This window comes from Sinocyclocheilus grahami, unplaced genomic scaffold, assembly GCF_001515645.1.
Source record: "Sinocyclocheilus grahami isolate Dianchi unplaced genomic scaffold, SAMN03320097.WGS_v1.1 scaffold237.1, whole genome shotgun sequence".
Taxonomy (NCBI): Eukaryota; Metazoa; Chordata; class Actinopteri; order Cypriniformes; family Cyprinidae; genus Sinocyclocheilus; species Sinocyclocheilus grahami.
Window position 1 is genome coordinate 124,191 of NW_015505416.1, and position 22,948 is coordinate 147,138.

At 36.4% G+C, this 22,948-nt stretch overlaps 1 protein-coding gene across 5 annotated transcripts in view; it reads right to left on the minus strand.

Moving 5' to 3' along the window:
- The window catches only part of LOC107597792 (disabled homolog 1-like), a 171,127-nt gene that overhangs the window by 24,157 nt on the left and 124,022 nt on the right, over nucleotides 1–22,948 (minus strand). For 4 of the 5 annotated variants that reach the window (XM_016288974.1, XM_016288972.1, XM_016288975.1 and 1 more), the window contains exons 5-9: nucleotides 10,960–11,091; nucleotides 9,489–9,608; nucleotides 8,506–8,544; nucleotides 6,968–7,030; nucleotides 4,476–4,529 (exon numbers count right to left, since the gene is read on the minus strand). In XM_016288974.1, coding sequence (XP_016144460.1) covers nucleotides 4,476–4,529; nucleotides 6,968–7,030; nucleotides 8,506–8,544; nucleotides 9,489–9,608; nucleotides 10,960–11,091 — 408 coding nt within the window. The remainder of the gene's footprint in view (nucleotides 1–4,475; nucleotides 4,530–6,967; nucleotides 7,031–8,505; nucleotides 8,545–9,488; nucleotides 9,609–10,959; nucleotides 11,092–22,948) is intronic. The other variant, XM_016288976.1, reaches the window with a different exon arrangement.

Consider the following 22,948-nt stretch of genomic DNA (forward strand, 5'->3'; position numbering starts at 1 on the left):
ATATATATATATATATATATATATATATATATATGTTTGTGTGTGTGTGTATTTTAATCAGTCAGTTACAGCTAACACATTAACTAATGGGACCTTATTGTAAAGTGTTATCATTTTTTTAAGATGTAAAACATGATACCGTATATAAATGTCATTACAATGGGGACCAAGGGGGCCCATTTTAAAAACCCAACTTAATATAAAAACAATAAAAAAATATCATATAATTTAATAAAAAATACTATAAAACTATAAAATAACTATAAAATACAGGAAAACAAATATGACCATTTTCAGTTTAAAGTGCATGATCTGCTAAAGGCGCTACTATATTGGCAGACATTCACATTGATTTCTGTCACAAAAGAAATCCCCCAGGCTTCTCATGTTGTGCCGAAAGTTATCCGGCTAACCAAGTAAGACCACAATTAACACTGACAACATAATATACATACAACATCTAGAATAACATAAAAAGATACAAACAAAAAATAAAAAAAACACATACATGTAAAACATGCAATAAAATCAAGCAAGAGCTAACACCAGGTCAGTGGCTTGGTTTGGAGAAGCAGGTGACACTTGAGATGGTTAAGTCTGAAAGCCTCTCTGAGTTAGCGCTTGCTGTTTCAGTGTTAGCGCTTATCTTTAAGAATGAAAGGATGTTAATGGGAGGCGTCTGAGAAAGGTAAGCAGAAATAAGCCAATGCTAGTGACATCTACTAATTTTGTGGAAATGACTGATATGACAATCATGAAGGAAAGCAGAGGAGATGTAATAGAGAGGGAATGAGAGAAAACAGTTTTGGATTGTGTAGCTTTCTTCACTTGAAGACCACGACAATCAGTTCAGCTGTCTCACATTGAAGCAGCAAAACTATTAAACACCTCATTCATAAAACATGAGCAGAACTAATTTCAGTGTTCAGAATTATGCAACAATCTACGTTTACAAACAATTTGGACTCAATTTTGTTCCGCTTGTGTTTCATGAAGAAGAAAAAACTAACATTTTGATTTGTTCCTGTCATGTTTTCAGGATGATGGTGTTCGTCTCACTTTGTTTGATTTTGAAGGTCATTGAGCTGGAACCGGCGTTTTATACTGCAGCCAGTAGCTGAATTAAATGGCTGTAATATTACCGACCCAAGAGATGCCATCAAATCAATCTCTTTACGCACCCTTGGGGATCACCATTGAGGATAATGGGAAAGATGACAGCTGGGCCCCATAGTGATGAACTGTGTCAGTCAAAGCATCCTGCATGCTGCTGACACCTTATTACTGATGGATATCATGAGTGCTGATAACCACCTTCTTATCTCTTATTATAACAAGCTGCCTCTCATGTGGAAGTATGACTCACATGATGCATTGTAATTCCATAACTGAAATTACAGTATTTACACTAAACTGTCTCCATGGCTACATTTAGAACAGTGCTGAGGGTAAACATTAGTATTTTATGCAAATGCATGAGTATCTGGCTTATCTTGCCACAATCCATCAGTCTACTTTCTATCATCATTATCACTTCAAACGACTATCAATTAATCGTCCCCTCGGAGATAATAATTATCTTCGCAGTGTCTTGTGCGCTTTTAGTGTTGCCCATTTCATTACGGCCGGAGTGTTAATGTCTTGTGCTCTGACTGATCATATAGCCACAGGCATGAGACCAACTGGGAAGCACAGCTATGAAATTAAATAATACATGGAGAGGTAGTAGAAAAAAGAACAACACTAATGAGTTATTTAAAGCAATGCTTCAGCATAAATACTCTTTATCAACAAATCACTTCTTAAACAGCAAGACATATAATGGAGGGAATTCACTAAGAATAAATGGCGCCAACTGAGAGTGTCGTTTATTTGCACATGCTTTGTTTTAGCGCAAATTTGTTCAAAGGAAATATGCAAATTAATGCACAAACAAGCACAGAAAATGTATGCTAAATGTAGTTTGCATAATACTGTTGCCAATTTCTGTGGTAAAGGCTGCAAAACGAAAAACAAAACAGAATAAAACAAAACAAAAACAAGACAAAAGAAAAACAGAATAAAACAAAACATTAAAAACACAACACAAAAACGAGACAAAACCAAACAAGAATAAAAAGAGAATAAAACAAAACAAAACACAAAAAACAAAGAAATTAAACAGAATAAAAAAATACAATAAAAAACAACACAAAAACAAGACAAAACAACAGAATAAAACAAAACAACACAAAACAAAAAACAAGAAAAGACAAGACGAAACAAAATATTAAAAACAACAACAACACAAAAAAACAACAAAACAAAAATAAACGAATGGCTAATTTCCACTCTTTTTCATTATTTGATCATTTTTTAATAATAACTCCTTCCATCATTGGTAGTAAATGCACACAAGTGTCTATTTTATAAAAAAAACTGCTTTCTGGAATTTAAATAATTAATTTCACAACATAGCCCACAACGGTAAGCAAATATTGCTTTTTTATTTTTTGTTTTGTTTTGTTTTGTCAATAAAGCTGGGCATTACACAATATACGATTAGTTTTTATAGAACAGTATGTTTGAGCTAAAAAGAATGGCAATGACAATAGCAGAGCAACTGTTTAGTGAATTTGCATCATAATGCGTGGCTAAAAAGAAATAAAAAATAGTAGAAGTGCATTTAAAAATAATTCCGAAAAATAAATTCGGATCCACAATGTGTGTGCAGATGCACAATACAAAACAGATTTACAGCGGTTCAAAAGCCAATTCTGTAGAGCCGAGGGAGTTATTTTATGAGTTAAAGCTGTGTAGATTTTGCTTAGACAGGAATGAAAAAGCTGGGGAAGGCAGGATCAAGAGGCCAGACGACTTAGATTGAAATAGGAGAGAGGAAGAAGGCTGAAAATGTGTGTGAGGAAGAGAGAAAAGAGTGAGTAGGTGTTTGAAAACATGATGGAAGAGGCGAGAGGAAGAGATACCAGACAGTGGCACAAGGTGATATGTGGGGTTGAGATGAGGAAAAGCCAACTAAAACATTATTTTCCAGGTCTGGAGAGACCTAAACAACTGAACACTGAGGACAGACTCAACCAACTTCAGGGACTTTGCTGGGATTGTATGTGTTGTGATAGTGGGTGTATTTAGCTGAGCTAAGACTGAAAGAACAGAGCAGCTATAACACAGGAGAGGTACAGACAGCAGAAACACTGACCTGAACATGAAAAGATCAGCCATTTTTACATATCAGTATGTAAATGTTGAAGCCAAAAGGCCTGACAAGCAATCGGCCACCATTTAAAGAGAGAGAGCAAAATTCACTAGCATAATCTCAGTACAATCACAGATGCACGAGCACAAATCAAACAGTCATGTTTGCTGTCTCTCATTTAAATGACTGCATCAGCCAACCCATATAAGCTACACAGACTTTTCATCTTTTATTGTAGATCATGCATGATTAATGGGCATTCATGGTGTGGCAATGAAGGGAAAGTTCACTGAAAATTAAAGTTCTGTCATGTTGATTCAAACTTCAATGACTTTAATTCTTCAATGGAACACAAATGGGAAAAAATATATATGTCCGGAGTTGCTCTTTTCAATACTAGTATCTTCAAAATACCATACAAATGAAAAGATTTTTCTAAGAAAATAAGATTGTTGAAGTACATTTTGCAAGAAAATACTATCCCAGGTTTTCTACTTCAAAATGTAACATTTAATTCAATGGTACTTGCAGTTTCTTTGTAATTGTTCGTGAAATGTACTAGCAATTTCTGAGAGAAAATTATTTCTATATAAATGTTTGTTTCAGTGTATGACTTGTGTTGTATATTCAGGGGTTTCAGTGAATACTGAATTACATTTCTGCCTGTTTGTCACACAAAACTCATATCATAATCACATGATATTATTTGTGAATCCTATGGACCATTTTATGGTGCTTTTATGTTGTTTTTAAAGCTTGACAGCTTCAGACTCACTGACAGTCATTGTAACTGCATGAAAAAGAGAAAGTATATTCTTTAAAATCGCAGTATTCCATGGAAGAAATAAAGTCATACAGGTTTAGAATAACATAAAGGTAAGTATGAGAGTTTTAATTTTAGGTGAACTAACTTGATTCACAAGGCTGGAATGCCATCAGCTGTCCTTATTATGGGGTGAAGACAAGCGTACATCATGCAAAACTGACCAATCACGTAATGCCCATAACCCAAACAACTAGATTTTCACAAAGAAAATGATCAGCCGTCAGGAAACAAACACAACCAGCCAAAAACACACAAACACCAGGGGAAAATTAAGAGTGCACAGTCTATGCGATTTACTGTAAGCCGGGGAATGAGTGCTGCTGAACTCCTCACAAGACTCGAGACAGGGAGAGGGACATGCTTGATGCTTGGTGGTTTACATACTGTATTGAACGGTTTGCCAGAGAGAGGCACAGGATAGTCACATAAACAAACACACACAGGTCCACTCACTGGATGTCGCTTTGGGACGTCATAAACTCCCTCCTTTTGTTGGCTGGTAGGGACCTGGTGTGGACAGGGAGCCCAGCCAAATGCACAGTTAACATGACAAGTTACCATTAGTTCAGATTTCAGCAGGAGATTTTACAAGGTCAATGCAGAATGCACATTTTATGCTTCCTGGAGAGCAAAATGAGTCATTGTCTGTGTATAATGTGTTGTGTTTTAATTAATAATGAAATGCAAGATGCAAATAGTAGAAATCAAATTTAGCTTGAATGATCATTTCTTTATGATACATGTTTTATTTATAACAAAGCAAATACATATTTTAGATAAAGCTAAAAAAAAAAATTATTTTATATTTTATTTTACTGCGGATTTCTCAGTTCATATAATCTGGTACCATCATTTTCATCTTCACAATACACGGTATTAAAGATGCCGATCCTTTCATTCTCTGTTATTTCAATGTCTTCTCGCTCTCTAATTTGCAATTGTTCTTAATTTCCCTCTTGCTGAGAGACTGATTACCGCTGTGTTTTTATTTGATCGTACACTTGAAGTGATCTTTCCATTTCTTTTATTCAAAGATCACACAGTGACGGCAATGATTAATCATTCTCACTCTTTCATTTGGAGAAAGGGCAGAGGAGAGACCTGCTGCTTCCTCTCAAAGCAGAGTAATTTCTCTATGCAGACCTGGGAAAGCTCCCTACACTCAGCATCAATCCTTCAGTCATGCTATGTAAAGTTTGCCAGAGCCAAAGCCACTCGGGATCCAAGGGGCCCGCTGGAGGTCAAGGTTACTTTTGCTGCATACTGTTACCTTTGGTTAATGAGCTTATCTAGCTATGAGATGCTGTATTGTGTTATTTTATGAGGTTTAGAGACATATAGATATATCTCTTGTTCTGTTCGTTTAGGTTTCCCTAGTTCATCGCTGTTATCAAATTTCAAAAGTGATGTTCACGCAGATTAAATTTGACTGGGCCAATCTGTCTTTTTTGATTGATATGAGATGCGATCAGGTGTTAGCTGATCCTGGTTTTAAAGAGGTGACAGCAAGCAGATGTCTCTTTCATGCTCCCGAGTTTCCGATATCTGTCCTGATGTCAGCAACAAGTGCAGGAGTTTGTGATGTGTCAGGTTAGCGCTCGAGAGCTGTGCACACATTTGAATAGTTAGAAGGTATAATTCGGTCCCTAATGGCGTTTCAAGCTTTCAAAGAGCAACTAAACTGACTGGGACGTTAAGTCGGAAATGGATAAAGTTGTGGAGGAGACAGGCTGGAAAATTGTTGGTGGCACTGATGTGTTTATTGTTTTGCTGGGCAGTGTCTCTTTTTGATTCAAGCCACAGGTGACAAAACAAAGCAGCACCTGGGGATACAACACCTGCTGTTGTCATGGTCATGGCGCCTGGAGCACGAAACATTGTTGGGTGTAAATCTTTGAAAGGGCCGTCACGCTGAATTAGTGTGGCTTGGTGTAGCACTCTGTTCTAATTCACAGGTGGGACTCTGGCAGCTACACAGTGGAGCTGTCAGCAGCTGCACCATCAAAACATGGGATTCTTCTAAAGTCTTATCTAAAGAAGAATGGTGGTTTATTTAGAGGCTCCCTATTGGCTGTTTGTTATCAAAACCGGTCCTTGATAGCTTTTAATGATATAGGTGTATGTTTTATGTATAAGGTTTATCAAACTGACAGATTGTATTGTGTGGTGGACAACAACCGATTTCAACACTCCCTAAAAAAGCACCGTAAATGGTTTTTCAAAGTTGTAAATAAAACAAAGATTATTATATATACAAGAAAATACTATTTCAGTCTTTCTACTTCAAAAGGTAAAGTTTAATTCAATGCGTTACTTGCTTTTTTTGTGTGAAATTTACTAACAATTTCATAATTGTGTCATAATTGTTTAAAAGAAAACCCTACACCAAGTTTTCAAACAAGGTAATAATCTGAAATATCAATCAGATGAAGTAATCCTTGAAAACGTTTTTACTTTTTGTAATTACAAAAATAGAGTATTTATGAGAGACTTCATTTATTTATTTATTTAAGTGCTTTGGGCAGAACTTGTAAAATAAGCATTTGACGATATTAATACATTTTATTAGCATACATTATATTGAAATATTATTAAAAGATATTATAATATAACATTATAATAATTTATGAAAAATATGTTATGAATGAATTGTTAACCTTTTGATTTAATTAGTCTATTTTCACACTTACAAGAAAAAACTTTTCCACGTTTTTTAAGAATATTTTTTAACTCTTAAATTATAACATCCTCTTTTATAGCTTAAAAAACTAAAATGCTGTCACATTTTCAAATCCCCCATACACATAATTTTATCTAGAACTATATTAATAAAAACTAAATTGTTACTCCTGGTGAATGTCTTTTATAGTTTTCATTGCACACTAATAGTGATTATCAGTAAAAAGTACCTTTATTAAGAACATTATTATGATTTGGTAGTGTACCTGATATATGCTCTCCTCTGATTGGTCACGGATGGGCTCGTGTCCCGCCTCAAATACAATGTACTACAACATCGGCAGCAGAGGAAGATAAAAAGGCAAAGGGACAGGAAAAAGGTGAGTGTGAAAAGAAAAGAGAAAAGGAAGAAATCTGATTGATCACATAGAATCAAAAGCGGCCCCAGGAGCAGCGCAGTGACCCTCGCAACAATGAGGGACTAAACGAAGCTGTGACATGGTTACCATCTTGACCTTTAGCAACATGCACTTGCCTAGCAAAGCATTATGGTCACTTTAGGCCACCTTTCACTGCAACTACAACTTCCGTACAGAGAATAATAAAAAACCTTTTGGAGGGAAGAATTATTAGGTGTTCTTTCTAACCTATGCCTCATGCATATATTCAGTCTTTAAATTTTTTTCCTGTGTATCTGTACCCCTGTTTCTGTACCTGCAAACAGGGCGATGGAATGAATTTTACAACATTAAAGAGAAATAAATCACAGTGTAAAACACAACGCTGCATGTTTCTTTAATGAGGCATGCTAATGTTAGCTTAGCAGGGGGTAACAAAACTTTCCCAGTGTTGGTTTGCATTTGAAAAGCTAGCCACTGAGCTTTAAGACTATTTTTTTAAATGGCAGAACCATTAAAACCCATATATGTGGTATATTCCTCAATAACACACATGGACCACACAGAGAAGAAAGCGATTTTTGGCAAGCAGCACTCAAGCTAATCTCTAACTCCTGTCTTTTCAAGACCACATTTGCACTAATAGCAGAATCGTCTCCATTTTCTGTGACATTAGATCTAATGGCTTAGCCGTTCCCATTTACAAAGTACTGTCGCCATTGGCTGATTCATTTTGTTACACAGTTAGCCATTGGCTAATTCTTCTCCTCTCAAGCCCTCTTAACAGCAAATTGTTAATGCTTATCAGGTCTGCGCTACTTTTAGTAATGACTGAATCTTAAGCTAACTGCTAGGCCTAGAAGCAACGTTTCTCATTTCTCTGCTACTTTGTTACTAACGGCTAATGGACATCCAGGCTTGCTATTTAAAGATACACTCCAATCATATACATTACATTCCATATTCATTCCCATTATGATGCACAACGGACAATACGGAAAGTCAATGTAATGCATGTAAACAGACACACACACACACACACACACACACGCAGCCCAGATGAGATGTGTTAAAGCTGTCTGTTTTCAGTACAAAATTAAGGAGGCTCCCAGAATCACTATTGCATCAGAGTCTTACACCCCATTTATGAAAAGGAAAAGTTAACAACACATCACAGCGATGATTCACCATTTATTTCTATATACAAATGACAAAATACCAGGTCTTATTAATTCAGGAGGAGTGAGAAGAGAGAGAATGGAGAGGAATTATTTATTTCTGTAAATGAGATTAAACGCATATTATTGAACAGGGAGCCCTGTTTAAAGTGACAGTGAGAGGCACACTAATTTGACAGTGTACTTTCAGGCAGACATAATGATTAATGTTTTATTTCAAAGCGTTACCTGATACACGGGATCCTCCACATCTTCCTCCAAAATGGTCTGCAGGAGTGATCGCACAGAGAGGGGGTGATTGGAGGAAGGAGAGTAGAGAAAGAGGGAAACGGGAGAGAAGATGACGACGAGAAAAAGCAGCCCATTTTTGGTCATTCATGTCAAAACAGAGCAAAAGCATTTTTGACATCAGCCAGTGAGAACAGGAACACAAATGTAGGATTTGTCTCAATTGAAAAAGCAGTGGGAAGCAAATCACCCTTCAGAAATGCACCTGAGATTCAACAGACAGAGAAACGGGAAAGAGCTGCCAGGTGCTTGGTGCACACTGTACGATTTTGCCTATTAATGTAATGTTAATATTGATGTAATAATTAATATTAGATGTAATATTTAATACACATGTAGTATGACATATATATATATATATATATATATATATATATATACACTATAAATGTGGTATGGTGTATGTATTAATAAATGTATAAATACTATGACAGTTGTTGTATAAAAATTGGATTTTGATTTAAAATACATTCATTTAAAATAATGTCAAATTAATTAATACATTAATATAAACTAATATAAATAAATAGTAATAAAACAATTGAAATACTATAAAATATAATAAATAATTTTGCTAAATATATTTATTGTATCAGTACAGAAATGTAATAAATATTACTATGCTATTAATTATTATAAACTATTTGTGACATCAGTGTGCACCCGGCCTCATGTAAATATAATTCTCTGAAATAAATAATAAATAAGCCCTCTCGGAAATGTGTTGTTTTCTGTATTTTCATCCTTTTGTATTGCATATTTCATTATTCCCTTTGGAGTTTGTTTTTGTTTCTCTTTTACACCGCTCTCATTCGCCGGCACACGTATATGCAGTTGTATTTATGACCGAGCATTAGAAACTGTAAATTCTCTTTGGGGTTTTGAGTTTATGCGAGTGTGAAGGTTTTCTGTGAGTGTGTTACCTGATAAACAGCTTGTTCGCACTGCTTGTCCTTCTGAGCTTTCTTCTCGATTTCTTCCCTCTGCTTAATCTCATAAATCAACTGGAAAAGGTCACGGAGGTCAAGGATCACAGGCTCAGCCTGGGAACACACGCAGATACACAGGCAGAGAGTCACAGATTTATAGAGACAGAGGAAGAGGTGAGATGATCTTCTCAATAAGGGTGCATATTGAAGATCCGCTGTATTTTCTGCACATTTCTTCAAGCAATTCAGAGCAAAAGACATAACAGAGTATCAGAGTATCTTGGAAAAGGCATAATAAAGACCTCTTAACCTCTGCTTCGGCTGCTCTTAAATCTGCCAGATGAGAGGTGACAGAAGAAAGTGCTTTCCATTTAAAAGGGCTGGGTCAGATCAAACTTCACTCTTTGTAGTTAGCACCAAAGCTCCATGCTAGCATTAAAAATGCATCTCCTGCCCAGCACAGCCTAAATGTCACTAATATCTCCGTAAATACATGAATGAAAATCTGAAGCGAAAATTTGTCCTCAAAATCCGCCTTGGGTGTTTTTCTGCTGCCTGCTCCAGAAAACTCACACCAATGAAAAGCAATATGAGAAGATGTAAGAAAGAAAGAAAGAAAGATTGTTTACAGGAAAAGACATGAAGAAAGACATATATGATATAGTATCATTTCATCTTTCAGTAGTGTGGTATATGCGTGTTTCTTCAACTATTTGGCCCTGTTTACTTTTAGAAATAAAACAGTTTTCACAGTTTTTTATTGTTTATCTGTTGTATTTAATAGTATTTCATGTTGGAAATTACATTGTAATAATTGGAATAAAATGGCCCAAAGGCTAAAAGCTTCCTAGATACACACGATTAAATAATATTTTCACACTTCATGCAAATTTGACAAAATAACAGCTTGATTGGAAATTAAGAACAATACAAATATTAGAAAATACTTAATTAGGAGGACGTTTGTGATTGTGGTGTAAATGACCTAACAATTGAGGGACAGGATAAGATAAGATAAGATAAGAGGAGAGGAGAGGAGAAAGGGGAGAAGGGCAAAAAGAGGTGAAATAGCAGAAGAGAGAGAGAGAAAAAAAGAGAAATGTGAGATTGTGATAATTAATATACTGTACAATGGATGGGGGGAGAGAGAGGACAGCAGAAACTCATCGACCTGGTGTGGAAATCAATTGAGCAACTGCCCCAGAACTGCAGCACTGCAGACTAGAGCAATGCAACAACAAAGAACAGCAGCAGAAGCAAACAACAACAGAGACAAAGACAGAAACAGAGTGAGGGAACGAACGCAAGACAGAGGCACAGAGATCAAGTCTTTCCAGAGGAGTGGAAGCTGTCATAGCAGCAAATACACTCACAGTTTTTGAAATATACATTTGGACATATAGCGTATGTACAACACACATATACATAGTCAAATTTTTTGCCCTTTTCATGTATAAGTACTTACAGACTGAGCCGTTTTTATGGCCACAAACCGATGGTTTCCCTCTTTCCCACATACATAACCAAAGGCTCTGTGGTCCGTGATATCTTTCGCAATGTAGGAAATCTCATGAACTGCATGGTGGTGCTGAAGAACCTGTGGACAAAAAACAAAAACACAAAATGCAAATGTGAGTATTTTCATTTTTTTTTGTAACAGACTATAATAAAGAAAATGACACCAAAATAAAGTAATAAAATGATAATAATAATGCTTTAGCTGAAAACATGCTGTTGTTCTAGCTCATATCATACTAAAAATAAAAATAAAAATATAATTAAAAAATGAAAGCATTTTTTTTTTAACTGAAAAGCGAGACTTCCAATCATACATGCAGCCACCATATTAACCTTATTTTTTCTCCTTTTATGTTGGTCCACATTTATTGTTTTTTTTCTTTTTTAATTATTATTTTATTTATTTCATTTCATTTCTTTTAAACACCACAGCCTTCTTTTCTCAAGCATGATTTTTTTGGTGCCTACCTGATTTTTGCAACTGACATAAATCAATTGAACTGACTTTTATGGTCAACTGAACCCAGGTGTGCACCAAAACCTCTAGCGTTACAGCAACAAGGTTATACTTAGACATTTATTTTTGTTATTTGAGTTCAAACTTCATGCCCCCCTTTAAAAAGGACTCAAGCATGATTTTTTTGGTGCCTACCTGAGTTCTGCAGCTGCCACTAATCAAACAAACTAAGCTTTATGGTCAACTGAACCCAGCTGTGCACCAAAACCTCTAGTTTGAAAGCAACAAAGTTACATCCAAACACAATTTAAATTTAAAAATCCAAGGACAGCTAGAGAACTTCAGAAACGGCCTTCAAACACCGAATGGACATGCAAACGAAGGGGGACATTAACCCAGAGAGGGGATCGGAGGTCAAAAAATAGGTCAAAAGCTCGGAGCGAGTCATCCTTCAGGCTGATGGCTGAAACACCAGGGCTTCGGCACTAGTGTCAGCCTCCTGCTGCTGAAGAGCAATCATCTGCTGAAATCTACTGCAAGTGGCAATCTTCCCCTCACCACCCACTTCATCTAGAATCATTAAAACATCACTAACACAATACACACGCCACCCGGGGAAGGAGAGATGCACCCCCATGGGCCCGGCAGTTAACTCGAGAGTTGCAACAGTGGATGACATCTTATGACAACCCGTCTGACTGTGAGGTGTTATTTTCCCTGCTGAAACATAAAGTGTTGTCAGTGACATTTTAAACAAACTTTGAGAAGGAGGTTCCTTTGTTAAAAAGTTTTGAATGAGGTTAATGGGCAGCTTTCATTATCAAACTAATATCATGTGCCCACGCAAAACTTAATGATTTCACACTTAAAACTGAACGCGTGGATTTTACATTTACATTTTTCAGAGGTGTGACAGCCCTTGTGAAAATGAAGTACACTTCAGCATACTTTTAAAAAGAGTACTTATAATATACTTGTGCAAAAGACTGTAAACTCGTGCAAACTGAATGTAATGTTTCCGGGCACTTAATTGCATGTTATATACAATTACTGTAAATTAAAATGCATTATAGTTTAAATGTATAATACATGTAATTAGTTGAACTTAAGTAGGAACTAATTCATTAAATGTACAATTTCATAATTCCTTCTATTGTCTTTGAAATATAGTTAAAATGTACTGTCCAATGTACTGACAAGCATTTGTGGTAAACTAAATAACATATTTAATGCCATTTCTATTGAAATGTGTTTGTTTTGAATATATCTGTAATTACACAATTGTAAATGATTGTGCAATTTAGCTGATTTAAAGTATATTTACTTCAAATATCACATAACACTACCGTTTAAAATATAATCAAGTACTTTACATGTGCTTTAGATGTTAGTCAACACATCAAGTGTACATCAAGTGTGCTTATTTAAAGCATGGCAAAAGATTGTTAAAACAATTATTTAAAATATATTTTAAAATAAAACATATGCCCCCGGTTTCACAGACAAGGCTTAAGCCTAGTCTCAGACTAAAATGCATGTCTGGGCTGTTTCAACTGAAAGAAGCTTGTAGTGACATATCTTTAAATACGTCAGTGTTATTGATTTGTCTCAAGATGCTCACCAGTAATGTTTTATTCTAAGGTACATTTATAAAAGATACTTAAATGTCCTAATTGAACTGCGGCCTAATCCTGGCTTAACCTAAGCTCTGTCTGTGAAACCAGGCCTTAATATAATATTATTATGAAGCACACTCTACTTAATTACATTAAGAAAGTTATAAAAGTGTACCCTCTTTAAATACACTTAAGAGGCATTTTATTTAGTTATTTTTCTATTATTTGCAAATCCAGTTATTTAAAAAAAATACTTAATTTGAAGTACCCCGAAAGTGAACATTCAATACAATACTACTTTTTTCAAAAGAGAGTAGCTTTGTTTTTTTTTAAGTAGAGTAGCTTTTATCTTTCTAGCGGCATTCAGTTGATTTTAGTAGATTGGTTTGCACGTTGGAATGAATTGGTTAAAAAAAAAAAAAGATTCACTGATTGATTTAATTCCCTGTGCTGGATATACGCCATATTTTTATTGTATCTCCTTCTCTGGTTTCATCCACGCTGGCTCATACTTTTTAGCTTTTTGATTTTTGGATACAGTTGTTTAACACAAAAAAGAAATTCCATTTCATTCATAATATAACTTGAAAGAAAAATTCTGGCGTCCCAGTGAATAAATGGTTTGTTTTCCAAGAATGCTGCTTGTAATACAAAATGAAACAGTCCCACTAACTGCAGACTTTAATCGTTCAAGTGCTTTTCTGGGTTTTAGATGCAAAATCTTCGGCACATAACTGTGTTTCCATTCCTTCTGGGCAGTTTAAAATTGGAAGCATAGAAAATCCTTGAAAGATTAATTACTTGTGTGCCTATTCAATGCCAGCCTTCCTCTAACTAGTACACAGAATGGAATGTTTGACACGAGCTGGCGTTGCTTTTCTGCCATTCAAATCATCACAGCGGCCCTACGACTTCTGAGGTCATGCCACTGCACAGATAATGACACTGTTACCATGGTGATGATACACTGAGCATCACACTTCTAGGACCTTTGAGCTACAGAGGTCAGAAAGAGGAAACATTACAAGAGGAACCATATGCATGCTCTTCATGTGAAGGCTGTTCATTATTATGTTGCCTTTCAAGGTACAACATTCTGGACAAAGCATTAGCTCATGTATTTTTCTCAGAGAAGTCCTCCCAGAATGCACTGCATTCTCTTATAAAGTACATAGAGGCCACCCATTTTTTCAGTGGCAATGGTTCTGGATGTATTTTTTCACATGAACCAAGCCAACCAGGTACAAGGTAAATCACGAATTATTATATGTTATCGAATTAAACATAATTGAGTCAAATTGACTTGATGGAGATATATAAAACTTTATTGTATCTATAGAAGCTAATCATTTTACTTTTATTGCAAAATATGCATAGTGGGCGGAGCTAAAGAGCTCATTTGGTGCACTTTGCGACTGATGGAATTTTCTGTACAGCATCATGGGTAATGTTGTTTTCTCCACCAATTTTGCTGTTAAACGTATATTTTAAGAATAAATTGAATTACTGATGGCGTAAGATCTGAAGAACCTCAGACACTTTGATCTTCTGAGATACGGACAATACACACACAGCGTATTAGCATACAGACATCCGTCTCGACATCTCACTGAGAGATGATGCGGGAAAAGCGCCTTTTTTCACCTATCCTTTACATCCACTTCTTTCCCCTCACCCATCTCCCTTCACTCAGCTCACTCAGAATGGTCAATAGTATAATATAATGTGCTACATGAATGCAATATTCACAGTCATGTTTGGTATCATTCGAATTGTCTCCGTGCGACTGGTACAATGGTATCAATCTTACAAGAAGTAGACTAAAAGCTAATACAAATCCTAAGAGTTAAGAGATATTTTGCTCACTGTAGAAGGTGTGCCATTTCCCAGTGTCTTTCATGCAAATTACCATCTGTCTCCAAAAAGTGTAAACTATACTTGATCAATGCAAATTCCAATTGTTAGTTCCTGTCTCCATTTGGAGGATGTTTGTCTTGGAGTACTTAAGGAAATGTTGCAAGAAGATTGGCCCGTAGTGTGGAGTGTGTATACACACTCTATACTATGTATTTTTCTGAAAGTCATCTTTAATCGTAAGCGTGATTAAAGGGCGCTAATGTGAGTGTGCACACCGACGCGCAAAATGCATTTTTAAAAAAACTTTTTTTTGGTTTGACACACCACTTTAAAAACTGGCTGACCAATGAGATTGGTGCTTTTGTTCACGTGCCTGGAGCTGCTGAAGTTACAGTAAAACATGACTTGGTGGCGCTCAAGCACAAAACGGTCTTGCCGAGCACACATTGATACCTAACGACGAAGAGGAAGTAAGTAGACCAAGAAGATGCATCGAGGCAAGAGGAATGTAGAGCTGCTGGTCTCATTGGTGTCTGAACACAAAGGGCTTTATGACAAACGTGACAGCGACTACAAAAATCTCGATAAGAGGGAGTTGTTATGGAGAGGAATTGCAGATCAAATAGGATTCGATGTGTACCGAGGTATTTCTGTTTTTCATTAAGCGCCATCTAATGTCAGGGAGTGAATTTGCACGTTCACTCGGCTCATCGCCAGCGAAAATCGCTTGGGTATGAACACAAAAGACGCGTTGAAAAACATCGGCGATAAGCGCGCGCGATAATCGTCCTGGTGTGTACGAGGCTTTAGAATTATCTTTGAGAATTTGATGTCTTTGTATTAATTTGATTTGATATCTCTGAATTGACTAAGCAATTGGCATAATACATATTTACCTGAATGATAATAAATTGTTACATTTGAATTGATTCTGTTTACTCTGAAATTATTGATTCTAGTAGATTACGTTGTATCCTTGTTACCGCACTTCTGCGTCAGGTTAGTAACAGACTAAAATCCAGTTGAGATGGAGCATAGGGCACACCAACTGGATCTTTAGAGATCCGGCTAACACTTGGTATTAGTGCAAGTGTACTTAGACAGTAAGGGCTAAAAGGGAATTTCCGTTTAGGTCAACTGGATGTTGTTCAACCAACCTAAATAGGGTGAGCCTAACCTCTGTTTACTGTAATGCTATTCTAGCTAAGTGTACATGGGAAACCATGGCACGACAAAACCAAAGTGACTATCAGAGAAAGTAATGCTGGTTGGCTTATATCTTAGTAGTGGTCGTGTCCTCTGACTAGAGATAATGTTGCTTTATTCAAGTGTATACAGATCTATGGGAACTAAACAAAAGTACTTTTAGAACGAGCAAGCATAGGAGCGGCCTTCTAAAGTATTAGTCAATAACCTCTGTCTAATAACCAAGACTGGTGAGTATGTGATAGTGAAGTCTGCTAACGGCCGATGCGAGATCTCTGAGCGACATGAGAATCTGAATGAATGAGTACAATAGGATTAAAGAGTTAAACAGAATAATCATATGTCTAGATAAATTATCAGATGAATGATCATTAATAATTGCATTCTAACCTAAATTCGAGGTCATAATAAAATGGAGTCAGATTAGATTTTAATTGAAATTAAATTACTTTACGCACCGAAAAGACCGAACACGCAGGAAACCTTCAGCCACCAATGGATACCTCCATTGGACCAATTGCGTGGCTTCAACAAAAGCATTTACCATCGATTAACAAACTCGGTGATCACAGCAGTTCTGTATTTAAAAGCTTTATGAGAGAAATATGATTATTTAAAAAATAGTTGGGAAAAAAAAAAAAAGAAAACAGGCTGACAGCTTCAACAAAAGTACATACCGTCAACATCCTTGCAGCTCACAAGTCTGTCTTTAGGAGTAATTGTTAAAAATCAATTAATCTACAGAGAAAACTAATGGGGTTTTTATTTCTGGAACCCAGAAGTTGCACTCTATAACTGTTTCTCAAATCCTCCTATCCTGCTATTGGTCAGACAAATAGATAGCCCGCCCCAAACTCACACCACTGTTTGAGCCAGTGTTACTGTTTTGATGCTCAAACAAACAGAGCAATGTTTTGATAGCATCGGCAGAGACACAGTGTTTACACTTTTTGGGGGAACTCAAACTGAATATCAAACTGTTAGCTTAGCATCATGCTAAAGACATTTACTGTAATCAACCCAGTCGAACCAAGTCAGAGAAGAAGAATTACAAATTGAATAACCAATCTTACAAGGTATCATTCAAAGAGTGACTTGTGAAGGTAATTTTTCAGAGACAGAAATGATAGAATACGCCATAAAGAAATGTATGATCAACCCTCCGCCCTCATGGCCTTATATAAGCCAATAAAGTTCTGCTTGGATTTGTCTATTCAGGAGTATTTATAAGCAGCCTTTGCAATCTAAACTGCTTTTCTGTGATGTAATAATACGTTTTCATAATGGACCTTCATTCTAGAGTCTTTACCATGAAGTTGCTTGCTTTTAAACATTAACTGCTTGGTGCAAAACCTCCAGCCTTCAGACAGACCACTCACAGCCCGTTTAAAGATGGCCTGATATAAAACTGGAGAGCACTTTCTGGACCTGGCGAGCTCTAATCTGACTGGCTGACTTTACACAACCCCCGGGAATACGTGTGTACACAGGTGTTTTATCAGTCCACCTGGAAATCATAGTGTGTTTACAAAGTACCAGTTTTTTTTAGCATGAAATAATCAACAGATATGGCAAATCTACGAAGGATATTTATAGTTTGTTTGAAGAACTTGTTTAAGTGACTAGATGTTCATAATATGCTTTGATTTCTGTGAAATATACTCTACTTATGACAGTCCCACAGAAGTGGTGTCATTTTCATCACACCAAACAATTTTGTCTATGTGAAGTGATGTGTGACAAAAACAATCAAGGTAGAAATTATTTGTGAGCACATTTTAGTGCCATTTCCAATCAATCAAAAAAAAAAAATAAACATAAATAAATGAATAAATAATTTCAAATATTATTTAGGCTAATTGTGCATTGAGCTACAGAAAATGCTAGTTGTGCAATTAACATTACATATTAACATATTTAAAAAAATGTCATCATGTCATTATTTTTTTATTGCAGAATAATTTACGGTGAGTAAGATTTTATATTTAGATTTTGTTTTTAAATAAATTAAAAACTTTATTCAGCAAAAGACACTAAATGGATCAAAAAGTGACAGGAAATACTTTTACAGTGTTACCAAAAATACATTTCAAATAAATGCTGTTCTTTTGAGCTTCCTATTCATAAAAATGTATCACAAAAAAAAATCATCCACACAATCATCCAAAAAAAAAAATACCACAAATAGCACAACATTTTTACCATTAGAAACAATGACAAAAATATATATATTTCTTGAGAAACAAACCAGAATATTAGAATGATTGCTGAAGGATCATGTGACACTAAGACACATGCCATCACAGAAATAAATTACATTTTAATATATATTCAAATATTGTTTTAATCTATATTAATATATAACCTATATACTCTAACAAGCGATTATATATAACAATCCACCATCAAGTATGTATTGCTTGATTTTCATCTAGGCAAAAGTTATTTGCAGTGCTAATGTGCCAGACAAACAGCGCTGTGGGACTTTCTAGTCACAGCATGCCTAAAAACCTTCAGGTAGTTCCACACTCCATGCAGCTATATACTCACACATAACTGCAGAGTAGAGTTGTCAAGATACAAAGAATTCAGTATTCGATAATAGTACCACTGAAAACACTACAAGGCACAAGTAAAAGGCACAACAGGTGGGTACCAATTGAGTTAGTACTTTATAAAAAAAAGATTTTAGTATTGACTCGTTCCAAAAGTACCGGTACTTTTCGACCTCCCTATCACAGATAAATGCAGCTGCCTCAAGCACAACATGAAATGGCGTGATTAAAGATATCCTACATGTTCCATATCACCGTGTAGGAGTCCGATCATTATATTAAAACACACACTTGGCGGTGGAGTGTGTGTCCGTACTTAATCATCTCAGTGTGGGAGCTAGACAAGGAGACACGGTGTCATTATTCCCATCAACCAGCCCTAACTCGCCCGCCCCACCACCCCCCAACCTGCTGTTGCCACGGCGCCAGGTATCCACTAATTAGCAGCTGCCATACCAATGATGAGTGTTCCAGGTCTTTGATTAGAGAGAAAGAGAGAGATAAACTACACAACTGTATAGCAACTGAGAGAGGGGTAATTAGTAAGGAGAGAACTGAGTTTAATCAAAAATGCCACTGGTGCCAACACACACACACACACACACACATACACACAAATACACCCACACACACTCGATCAAGGGTGGACAAGCTAGCGGGTGGGCAGCCAAAATGACTCCTCTGAGAGCAGGATTGGAAAGGATCTTCAGAAATGAGCTGCCAATAGATGCCACTGGGAAAACATAGCATATGGAAACAGGAAAAAGGGAGAGAGAGACACTGGGTGCAGAGACTAATAACTCTTGAAGGCGCAAAACGGACTTGAATGCCATGCGAATTAATAATTTTATCTCATGCTATTAGTGCCAACTTACTGTACTGTACCAGCAGGAGATCTGGAACGCCTCTTAGGGAAATATATCTTCTGATGTTCATTCATGTTTATTTTGTGCTATAACTAGTAAAGAGGAAGAGATGATCGGTTCACGTGACGCTTGAACTGAGGCGCTACAGTGATCTTGCACGACACATTAAAGAGACACAAAATTGTATTTATTGTTTGATTTTTTTTTAAAGTACTAAATTTGAAAGCTGAAAGCTGCTCTGTCTTGTCTGTCGGTGCATTGGCAGTTTCCTCTTTGCTCCAAGATGTACACACGGCCGTCCACTGAGTCACCATAATGAAATCAGGAAGCAGCTCCTCTTCATCAGATGAGGGCCTGGAGAGGAAAGCCAATGCCAAGGAGGAAAAGAGTGAAGGAGGGAGGGGAGGACAGGCAGATGAAGCTGGAACAACCACACAAAGAGGACAGTGAGGAAAGCTGCTGAATCCTAAAGAGGCTGTCCAGTGCTTTCCATCTCACTTTCTTCTACCATCTCCATTTTTCTTTATCTTGTTTGCTCATGCTTTGTCTTTAAAGTAAAGCTATGCAGTACAACATAATTTTTCCCCTGCATGCATGCTGTGTGGTGCTCCATTGATATGTGAATGAAAACTTGTAATAAAATAGATTTTATAAAAATGCAAAACATATGCATGTCCACTGGTGGTCTCAGATATCTGTACCCCATTATATGCCTTCTTTAAATAAGATAAAGCTAGAGAGATAAAGAAAGACGCAAAAAAAACACACCCCATCGCACTGCAATGATCCATGATTTTGTTGTCGTTGTTTTATTTGGAGGTTAGTTGACTTGTTAAATTGCTCTGATGGCATCCAAACTTTTATTTGCACAATGCTGAAAATTCAGCTGTACCAGGGAAAAAAAAGAAGACATGAAAGGTAACTTATATCCTCTGCAAGTGGAATGAAATGAGCTAAAGAAAGAAAGAGAGAAAAAGAAAGAGGTAAGGATATGAAGTATAGCTTTGTCTGAAGCAGTAGACAGCAAATCTAAAGTCTAATGACTTCCAGCACAGCCACTGTGACATGGTCCAGTCATCTTACCTTATAAACCATCAACGTGTTCAACAACCCAGAGTGCAGTACTCTCTCTCTCTCTTTCTCACACACACACACACACACACACACACACACACACACACACCACCCTATTTTACTCTATAACATCTCTAAACCCTGCGAGAACCACTGCAAACACTATAGGACTCAGTAATAGAGAGGACAGAGCATCAATCCAGCTCATTGCATTGGCTCAGACTCAGGGTCCAAATTAAACACAGAGTAAGAAATAAGAATGATAGTGTGACCCTCACAGATTTAAAGGGACAGTTCACTGAAAAATTTTAATTCTGTCATCATTTACTCACCCATATGTCATTCCAAAATGGTATGACTCCAAACGGTACAGCATGATGTACATTAATGAGGAAAAAAAATTAACTTAAATGATTTTAGCAAATGGCTGCAATATAACAAAGAGTGAAAAATTTAAGGGGGTCTGAATACTTTCCGTACCCACTGTATATATAAAAAACTTCCAAAATCACCTTAGATAAATGGCAAAAGTAAATTTTCACAAATATTGCCAAACAGGCGCTTTTGCATTTCGTTTCGAAACTAAATCTTTACCATTGTTGTCAGTCAGCTCGACTCACTCTCCTGACGTGATAAATGAAATCTGACTCCTGCTGCTGATCTGTGATGCAACTGTCAGTTTTTAATTGTAGTGTCTGTTCTTTAACTAAATGAAATAATTTTTTATTACTATAAAAAATGTAAACTATGGTGGTGTGCGGTGGGCAAGTGACGCTTTATTATTATTATTATTATTATTAATTATCCTTTTTGTTCTGCAGAAAAATGAAATGCATAGGGTTTGGAACGACAAGAGGATGAGTAAACGATAACAATTTATTTATTTATTTATACTTTACTGAACTATTCCATTAAGTCAAGTGTTTTTAGATTGCGAGTTAAAGTTGTTCAACCCCATTAGTAAAATGCTGAAAATTAGCAAAATTACTTAACTATCTAAGAGCACATTTCAGCTTCCAAAATGAAATTCAGTTTAATGGCTGGTAACAGATATACAGTATAGATGTAAAGTTTCACAATTGACATCTGATACACATTGCTGCGCTAGTTTCAGAGCTAAAGCAACAGCAGCATAACTTGATAAATATTGTAGTGATAATGTAGTGCACATATACACACAGACAGATACACACTCACAAAAGAGAGCAAAAGGTCATGGTGCTAATAGATCAGCGCATCAATGACAGATTAACACCTTGTCATGTAGGTCACCTCCTGGCGCCATGACAACAGAGCACACTGTGCTCACATAGTAACCGCTCATTTATCACCGGCACTCATCAGTACAACACTGAACCCTGAACACAGATTCATCAGCCACATTGGCTGTTCACCATCAACGCGTATTTAATTCAATATATTCAGATGAAAAAGTGGATATAGATCTTAAAACCAAATCTTATTTTTTAGCTCTTATATTTATTTAGATCCGTTGTCTTTTGCAGCCTCTTATTTGTCTTCTTAAACAAACAGTATGACAACACTGGACCTCTCTGTTGGCCCCAACAGTTCATACAATGTTACTGCAGTTGACCAGTGTGCAACAATGTAAACTCAAGAGTTTGAGGTAAGTTGATCTGTTTGTGTATCTTGTTAGAATTCCAAAGCCACAGCTGGTCATGTGATCTCAACACTGTATATGGCGTCCACAATGAAGGAGCAACCCACCTTATGTAGAATAAAATAGCTTTTTCTAAGCTGAATTCTCATATGACTCTAGACCTTGTTAAACATATTTGTTAAATTACCCAATTGTATTTCGGGTTGCCAGTTGGCGGAAAACACAGCGTATTTCATTTCATTCATCGTCATGTGCGCTCGTTCCTGTTGCTGTCGTCAATCTGGCAACCTGCATGTGCGTCAAGTCTGAGGAGGAGGGGCCGGGTGAATAAAACCCTCTCCAATATTTTGAATTTGGACTGCAATATCTAGTTCAACCACTCGGTGTCAATCCTACATACAGCACCTTTAAGCAAATGTAAAAAAGAACAAATACATGACAACATCATTAATTACAAATAATTAAAGCTGAATTAAAATGATAAATTATGCTATTCACACCTCTGTGAATTGCTATAAATAAAAAACACTGTAAATCAGTCTGGAACTAATGATGCCACTGACAAAAACACTCTGTGGGACGTGCTTCATCTTTAAAACAAAAAAATTATGTCCAAACTGGTTTCAAACCAAAATTTCTCAGTGGCACATTACAACAAGAAAGAGGGAGGCAAATCAATAACTA